This window comes from Adiantum capillus-veneris, chromosome 19 (genome assembly GCF_014529385.1).
Source record: "Adiantum capillus-veneris isolate H3 chromosome 19, ASM1452938v2, whole genome shotgun sequence".
Lineage (NCBI taxonomy): Eukaryota > Viridiplantae > Streptophyta > Polypodiopsida > Polypodiales > Pteridaceae > Adiantum > Adiantum capillus-veneris.
The window spans coordinates 53,315,618-53,324,285 of NC_140949.1; the positions used below are offsets into that span (position 1 = coordinate 53,315,618).

At 39.2% G+C, this 8,668-nt stretch overlaps 2 protein-coding genes across 2 annotated transcripts; one reads left to right on the forward strand and one right to left on the reverse strand.

Annotated features, from left to right (window-relative positions):
- Positions 1-5,618: 5,618 nt before the first annotated feature.
- Positions 5,619-6,242, reverse strand: LOC147434031 (uncharacterized). Its single transcript, XM_086489865.1, has 2 exons — positions 5,929-6,242; positions 5,619-5,807 (listed from the first exon to the last, which is right to left on the reverse strand). The coding sequence occupies exons 1-2, from the start codon at positions 6,175-6,177 to the stop codon at positions 5,766-5,768; spliced, it is 291 nt and encodes a 96-aa protein (XP_086345991.1). The 5' UTR covers positions 6,178-6,242; the 3' UTR covers positions 5,619-5,765.
- A 21-nt stretch (positions 6,243-6,263) lies between these two features.
- Positions 6,264-7,150, forward strand: LOC147434032 (uncharacterized). Its single transcript, XM_086489864.1, has 2 exons — positions 6,264-6,344; positions 6,475-7,150. Exons 1-2 carry the CDS (start codon positions 6,264-6,266, stop codon positions 6,793-6,795), a joined length of 402 nt encoding a protein of 133 aa, XP_086345990.1. The 3' UTR covers positions 6,796-7,150.
- Positions 7,151-8,668: the final 1,518 nt, after the last annotated feature.

Consider the following 8,668-nt stretch of genomic DNA (forward strand, 5'->3'; position numbering starts at 1 on the left):
TTCAACTTCCGAACAAAGTACGGCTTTAATTCCTCAAAGCATCTAAGAGACACAACCACTGTAGGGTGTGTCCTATTGAATCTTTGGTATAGCTCTACTTGTGGAACCAGTACAATAAGAGTTAGAAAATTCCAACTTCATGCAAATGGTAAAATGCCACTAATGTATAGTAGTACCAAATTTGGCTATATATAGTAACAAAGGATGTATTGTAGAACCAAAATTGGTTTTAAACATTATCAAAGATAGTAATGTACCAAAATTGGATGCACACACTACCAAAGCTTGTACTGTATTATCAAAATAGGTTGTAAACAGTACCAAAGATAGTACTGTAGAATCAAAGTTGGATGTAAAAAGTACCAAAGATTGTACTATAGAACCAAAACTGGTTGTAAACAGTACCAAAGATAGTAGTGTACCAAAATTGGATGTACACACTACCAAAGATTGTACTATAGAACCAAAATTGAATTTAAACAGTACCAAAGATAGCACCAAAGTTGGATGTTAAAAGTACCAAAGACTGTACTGCAGAACCAAAATTGAATTTAAACAGTACCAAAGATAGCATTGTAGAACCAAAATTGGATGTAAATAGTACCAAATATTGTACTGTAGAACCAAAATTGGTTGTAAACAGTACCAAAGATAGTACTGTAGAACCCAAATTAGTTGTAAGCAGTACCAGAAATTGTACTATCTGTATGCTTTTGACTCATTTTAGAATATTTTGCAGAAGCGTACCCATATGGAAACTTTGCAAATGCTTTGGTGATAAACAAGAATGTTTTGGTACTATACAAGGAATAGTTTTGGTATTGCACAAAAACTTTGGTAAAATAGAGTGAGGCTTTGTTACTAAAGATTGAGGCTTTGGTGCCTGTAGGGACGAAAAAGGTACTATAGAGAGGCTTTGGTACTATACAGAAAAGCTTTGGAATCACTAGTATGCAGCAGACTACCAAATTTGGTACTGAACAGGGACTTTGGTTCTTTAGAGGATAGCTTTGGAACTACATAGGAGTGCATTGGTACTATATATAACCTTTGTAAGGTACTGTATACCACCACTACCATATAGAAGACTACCAAATTTGGTACTGCACAAGGGCTTTGGTTCTATAAAGGATATCTCTAGAACCACCCAGAAATGCATTGGTTCTGTATACAATCTTTGTAAGATACCACTTCCATATAGCAGACCACCAAATTTGGTACTGGCTTGACCAAATCAACCTTAAGAATTACCAAATAAATTACAATTGCTAGGATTTGTTGGTACCTGAGAGTCATCGAGTAGATACACAGGATGTTTGACAACACTTTTCCTTCCAATTCTCTTCTTACATATGTCCTTGTTTGGTGAAACTCTAGTTTTTGATGTTCAAAAGGCATACACCAAATCTCTTCTTTCATTAGTGATAATGGTTCCTTGTGGCAAGTGTCTCTCACAAGCACTCAATGGCAACACTTCATCCTCATCTTTATTCTCCAGCCTTGAAGTTGCAGCAGCTATATTCCTCGATGGACACCCAGCACACTAGCAATTTTGGATTGGTTTACTAAGGCTACACTTGTACTATTGTTCAATATCATTGTCAGAGAGATTCTCTTAACAAAAAGATCACTTGCTGAGTGCGAGACCATAATTTGAGCCAAAGTGTTGCGCACACCCGATAGAATGGGGTCTTTGCCATTGTTGAAATTTGATTTTTGCACCTCAGAAAATGTCTAGTGGTCCAATAGTTGTTGAAATATTTCCTTTTTCTCATTCCTTGACAGCGTGAGTGTTTGCTTGCGCCAACATCATGCCACCGCTGCACAAATGTTCTTCCTTGACCTGGCTTTCGGTAATCCGGGTGCAAAAGAAGGATGTCGTTCTTTCCTTCTCTGTTTGCGTTTGTTTGCAGCCCAATAATCACGAAGAAAAGCTTGATTAGTGACACATGTCTCAATGGAACTGACAATGGGATGGTTTTGTATCTGTTCATCCATGCATGATTCCTCCTCATCCAGCTCGTCAAAAGAGAGTAGCTGTGAGTCACCCGAGCGATAAACTCTTGTAGTATTGTCCATTGGCAAGGAGCACGCGCGCGCGCACACACACACACACACACACACACACACACACACAGAGATGCAGCAGTGGTCACTAAACATCAATTAAAACCAAGGTTTTGTATGCATCTTTCTGGTGCAGAGTGAGAGAGAGAGAGATAGAGAGAAAGAGAGATAACGAGAGAGCAGCCCAAGTTCGCTGGCTATGGAGCACGATAGGTGCACAGGAGCAACACAACCGTGTGGGGAGAGAGAGAGAGAGAGAGAGAGAGAGAGAGAGAGAGAGAGAGAGGCATTGTCATGAAAGCCAATAACCATAATGTGGGTCCAGCCCTCTGCCCCCACTTCCTCTCTTGGGGACACTAGCCGCTCTCCATTTCTAATTAAAAGGTACAAATCTATACACAAATGAACCACCAAGCCCATGTTGTGTCAAGGACAGTCCTTTTTGTACCTTCGTTGCATGCTTTCAGCATTCAATGTTGTTTGCTTGGGGATTCACTTATTGAAAACCAACTATCACATACATTAATTTTAGGGTATCAAAACCCCCCTAATACTTTCATGCTATGAGGTAGAATGACCCCTTTTTCTTAAGATTTATGGTGTTTTTCAAAATGAAATTAAAAACACCTATGATAAATATAATTCTATAAATTGTATAAATTTTATGGAGTACAACACCCTTATTTTGATCTCATGTGGTATACTTACATAATTACTTACATGCTATGAGGTAGAATGACCCCTTTTTCTTAAGACTTATGGTGTTTTTCAAAATGAAATTAAAAACACCTATGATAAATATAATTGTATAAATTTTGTGGAGTACAACACCCTTATTTGATCTCATGTGGTATACTTACATAATTGGTTATTTGGTGCATTTATGATTGAGCATACGGCTTAGATTCTTGTCATTCAATGGCTCAAACGTGGCTAAAAAGTTGTGTTTGACAAAGAACTAACATAGAAGCTAGATGACTTGGGAATAGATCAAATAAATATGTGAGGACGCATTGATCATATGAAATCAATTTTGTAGAGATAGATGTATTTTTAATTTTTTATATGATTTTACATAACAAAGTACAGCACATTGTGTGTGTGTTAGAGAGAGAGAGAGAGAGAGAGAGAGAGAGAGAGAGAGAGAGAGAGAGAGAGAGAGTGAGTAGAATTTGACATCATAGGGATAATGAGTTAAACGAGATCTCAAAGATGTATTGAAGAGTTTCGAACTGAAGATTTGTTTTTCAAGAGCAAATTGTAATAACTAGCATACCATATTTAGGTGATGGAAAGGCTATTGGAACTTCTTATTGACGCTCACGCCAATGTGTGTGTGTGTGTGTGTGTGTGTGTGTGTGTGTGTGTGTGTGTGAGAGAGAGAGAGAGAGAGAGAGAGATGCTTCTACGTGTATTGATGTCTAAATGAATATGGACTATGAATTTATGGGTGATATTACATGCTATACCATGAGATATGACAAGTGACTGAAGTCTCCTACGTGCATACTTGTGGCATGTATGAATATTATGCATTTGTGTCTGCTAATGTGGAAAGTCTCTCTCTCTCTCTCTCTCTCTCTCTCTCTCTCTCTCTCTCTCTCTCTCTCTCTCACACACACACACACACACACACACATCTAGAACTCGATACATTTCCCACAATGGTTTATCTATTTCATTTCTGAGATTTCTATTAGGTTGTACACAAGGATATATCCATTGCACTACCTATTCACAAAATTTGTACACAAGGATGTATCTAATGCACTACCTATTCACAAAATTTGTAATTAGTGGTCTAGAAATTACAATTAAATATGAGTAGATATACTATCGCATAAAAGCTATCACTTGTGTATACCGAGTTCTTGCTAGTTTAATCAATAGTCTTGAAGAACAAGGAGAGTAAGAAACCATGAGAGAGAGAGAGAGAGAGAGAGAGAGAGAGAGATCCCTTGCCATTGCTCTTACTGGTGGAGCTAGAGCCATTTTGGCTAAGACAACCCAGTACCTTGTTCTTGACCTCGGGGGCTCTCACTATATAGAGATTTTGTATAGCAATATGTGCGTTCAGCATGTATTTATAAAACCTTCTATTTCTACTTTTGAGGTATAGAGACCTTTTATGTATCACTTTCCTCGATAAAATGACCCCTTATGTACCAAAAATTTTAGAATGTAAAACACCCTTCTATATGTAAATTTTTTGTCGGTTCAGAAAATGTAAAACACCCTTCTATATGTAAATTTTTTGTAAGTTCAGAAGAGAAATTAACCTCTTCTGTTGATAGCATGTGCTATTCTACATAGTTTTGAGTGAACTTGTTAATCGTTTAAGTTCTTGACCTTTTGCATTGTAGCAAGAAAAGCGAGAGTGCTCTAATGTGGATGCTACTCAATGAAATTTGTAAGAAACCTCACTTCATAACAAGATGAAAACACTAAAGAGCAATGGATCAAAGCAAACTGAAAAGACAAGAATAAATTACAAACTCAATGGAACTCAACTCGTGGAACTAGTACAAACTTTAGTTGGCTACACTTAGCTGCTCCAACCCTATGACTCACATGTACAATGGGGGTGTCGAGGCTTCAATTGTGTAGGGATAGTGTAGATGTGCAATGCTAGACTGAACACAAGGTTTGAGACACAATTGACTCATATAAGACAACATGAAGATGTGCAGTGCTAGACTCAACAGAAGATTGGGACTCAAATGACTCATAAGACAACATGAAGAGTGCAAATGTGAATGTGGTATTACCCGAAAATAAATCAAGTAGTCTTCGCCTACGTGCATACTTGTGCTATGTATGCATCTATGTGAATATTTGTATGCTATTGTGGACAGTCTTAATAGGTAGTTAGTAGGTAGTTTTGTCGGCGCTTTCAAATTTGAAACACGTTTGTATCTAAACTAGGTCTTCATGTAGTGCTAGACTCTACAGAAGATTAGGACTCAAATGACTCATAAGACAACATGAAGAGTGCATATGTGAATGTGGTATTACCCAAAAATAAATCAAGTAGTCTTCGCCTACGTGCATACTTGTGCTATGTATGCATCTATGTGAATATTTGTATGCTATTGTGGACAGTCTTAATAATAGGTAGTTTTGTCGGCGCTTTCAAAATTTGAAACATGTTTGCATCTAAACTAACATAATGTGACGGAAGGGGGAGCTCTTTACATGTGTCAAAATCTACGATATGAAAGTTAACTCCAAAACTAAGAGAAAAACACGTGTGCACGCGATAAAGAGGAAGAGAGAAAGAGAGAGAGAGGCCGCCTTCGCGACTGGCCATACTAGTGCACATTGTGCATCGTGTATGCTATTGTGAACAATCTTGTAGGTAGTTAGCAAGCAAGAGAGAGAACGCCTCCCTCTCTCTCTCTCTCTCAAACACACACACACAAACACACACGCGCGCGCACAAATGGTATGAAATTTAGTATAATCATTCCGTTATTACAAAATTTAGCATAATGGTTTCTTTATTTTATTAAATTTCTCTTTCACACACACAGTATCTGGAACGTGAGCCATTTCTCATAATGGTTTCTTTATTCTGTATTACATAAGGATGTGGCACTTCATATTTCACAAAAAAAAAACATTGTATAGTGGTTTACAATTAAAGATGAGAGGTATGCGTCCATAAGAGTTGTTACTTCCGTATATAAGTCGCTGGTTCAAGCCACACCCACCTTCTTAGCCGCACCCACCTTCTTTTTCTGCAGGACGGCAGGAAAACAAAGAGTAAGAAACCACGGACGACAGATAGACACACAGAGAGAGAGAGAGAGAGAGAGAGAGAGAGAGAGAGAGAGGAAAGAGAGAGAGAGAGAGAGATACCCTGCGGCCGCCCTCGCCATCACTCTCGCTGCTGGAGCTGGACCCTTCCTCGCCACCCTTCACCTTGTTCTTGACCTTCTCCATCATGCCTTCCTTGTGAGGTTGGGGCTCATTGTGGCCGGCGTAAGGTTGGCCCGCGTGAGGCTGGGGCTGATTTAAGCCAGGGGTTGCGGTTGCGGCGGGCTGGGGCTGGGGCTCCTCCTTCTTGTGGTGCAGCTTGTCCTCAATCTTCTCCTTGATGTGCGCCATTAATGCTTTAGATCTTAACAATGCAGTCTCAAGCTTAAGCTTTGCTCTAAAAGTTGCAGATTACTTGCTCTCAACCCGCAGAATTTATGGTGTATGGGTTTCCGATAAGCGTCTCTACATTTCGACACTTGCCCTCCTCACTAAAAGTTAAACAGTGGCACGTACACGTAAGGATGTCTGGCTTTCCGACAAGTGTCTGTGCTAGTACTCCCACATTTTGACACTTGTCATTGTGTCCTCTTCCATGTGCATCACTTATTTCACATGTTCATTCTTCTTGTTTCATTTACTTTTAAGGGTTGCGAAGGGGTGAATGTTTTGCCTGCAAGCAAGAGGGGTCCGCAATGGTGGGAAGTCGTGTTGGTGTCGCACGTTTCAAGGATTGCATGGGAGGCTACTACCCAGGGGTGGGGGATTTGCTCCGGAAGGGAGCACTCGAGTCGTTCCACCATTGTTCGTCCAATGTGCGGTGATTGTCCCCTCATTTTCAGCATTGAGAGCAGCTTCTCTGCCACCTCCCCCATGGGAGGCAAAGGTGGTTCGGATTTGGTGACAGACATCTTAGCAAGGAAGGGCTTTTCCCTCTTTTTGGTCAAGGATCAGGAGGTTGATCTTTGAGGATTGTTCATTGTTGGTCTCCCTGTGGCCGCTCAAATCTAACTCTGTCGAGGTGGTCTTTGGTTGATGGAGTTGCTTCAATTGGTGATGGAGTTTGCAACTCCTCCCACAATTAGCAAAACAATAAAGACAAGCAAGGGAATTAGATACTTGCCAAACTTTTTAAAACTACAAAGAAATAAGTCACCTGATATTAACCATTCTCCCCAAAGTTACAAGGGTTGGGAATAAGTAGTTACTTTCTTTCTATTCCAATTTTGCATTCAACATCCTAGTATCATGTATCAGCCATGAATATTATATGGAGTGGCACTACCCTCCCGTTGTCATTTCTTGTTCCCAGCTTTGATTGAGCAATTATGCAACAATATATCAAAAAACTCCAATCCCTTGTTACTATTGCAGGTCAAGATCACAAGTGAAACACATAGGATACTCCACGTATTGAATACAAGCTCTAGATATTGCATGTTTCCAAATAAAGAAGGAAGTTTGATTCATGTTGAGTAGTCCTTGGTACAAAGAGGGAGCATCAGAGTCATGTGTGCTCTTCGTGGGATGTTGACATCCAAAAGCTAGCATTAGATACATGGACTGTGCAATCAGATAATGTAACATCCAACGGGTAGCAAGGAGGCAGCTAAAGTGTCAAAGGTCAAGAACCATAGACTTTCCCTCAAGTAGTGGATACCGAATGCCATTTTAGGTGCACGTGCTTAAACATTGTTTTTTTGTCAATAGAACAATGTGTAAATATCTGTGAAGGTGTATTCTGAAGGCAAAAACTTTTACTTTTATGGCATTTTTATGTCGATTGATAAACATATCGATTGATAAGTAAATATACAATTTTTTTTAAAAAAGTTGACATGTCATCAAATAATACAGTCAAATATATGTAAAACCTATATATCGCATTTAATCAAGAACTGTTTATAAAACCCCTTAAGTGTGAATGTTTCATCAATAAAAGAGACCCTATACCTATTAAAAAAAATTAATGTTTTTTAAGATTTTGTTTTTAACACCTTTCTATATATGAAAATGTGAGAAAAAATAGAATAAAGTATTCTCCATTGTCCATTGTAGTGACCGTCTCGAGCCTATAATATGGATCAATGTATAATACACCCGTTATACACGTATAAAAAGTTTTAAGAATAACGTGTCATACAACCTAGATTACAAGTGGTTCGAAGTGTTATAAAGGTGGTTAAATCATACATGGTCATAGTAGCATTAAAAAAATCAAATTCACATGCCCATGAAGAATTATCAATTATAAGATTCTCCATTGTGCACTTGCAAATCATTGGAATCTCTTAAAGGATGATGTTAAGGTAAACTAGTTTTCCATCATTTGATTTTAGATCATCACATTGTCCTTTCAAAGAAAGATGTCAAGGAGCACAAGCTCTTAGAGTGTATATTACGGCCTTCAACACTAAGTAACACCTAGGCAAAGTAATGGGATCAATGGTTGGGGTTGAGGGCGGGATTTTGAGGAACACTAAACTTGGCCAGCACAAAAAACGAGGTGCGTCGTCGGAAAATGGGGGGCACTAAACCTGGCCAACCTGACAAATGAGGCACACCGGTGTCATTTGAACCCGTGACCTCGGGGTTTGCGTTTAGGGTCAAATGGGCTAACCACTTCACCCGCACGCACATTGTGTATCCCAAACCATTTTGACGGTGTAATATTGTGAGTGCGGGGTGCATTGGCCACGTTGTCCAAGTTTAGCACCTGTTCAGGTTTAGTTTTTGAGTAGTCCAGGTTTAGTGCGTGTCCAAGTTAAGTCTTTGAGCTGACATCTGCGGTTGCGATCTTTTCGATTTTCGTGTGTGAACTTCCCCGTCGTCAATCCCATTA

What these genes read in the sequence shown, in the direction of transcription:
- LOC147434031 (XM_086489865.1), bottom strand. Translation starts at nt 6,177, where the DNA reads ATGGCGCACATCAAGGAGAAGATTGAGGACAAGCTGCACCACAAGAAG. An exon ending in ATGGCGAGGGCGGCCGCAGG is followed by an intron (nt 5,808 to 5,928) that starts GTATCTCTCTCT and finishes GCCGTCCTGCAG; the next exon opens with AAAAAGAAGGTGGGTGCGGC.
- LOC147434032 (XM_086489864.1), top strand. Translation starts at nt 6,264, where the DNA reads ATGGTGTATGGGTTTCCGATAAGCGTCTCTACATTTCGACACTTGCCC. An exon ending in TTAAACAGTGGCACGTACAC is followed by an intron (nt 6,345 to 6,474) that starts GTAAGGATGTCT and finishes TTTACTTTTAAG; the next exon opens with GGTTGCGAAGGGGTGAATGT.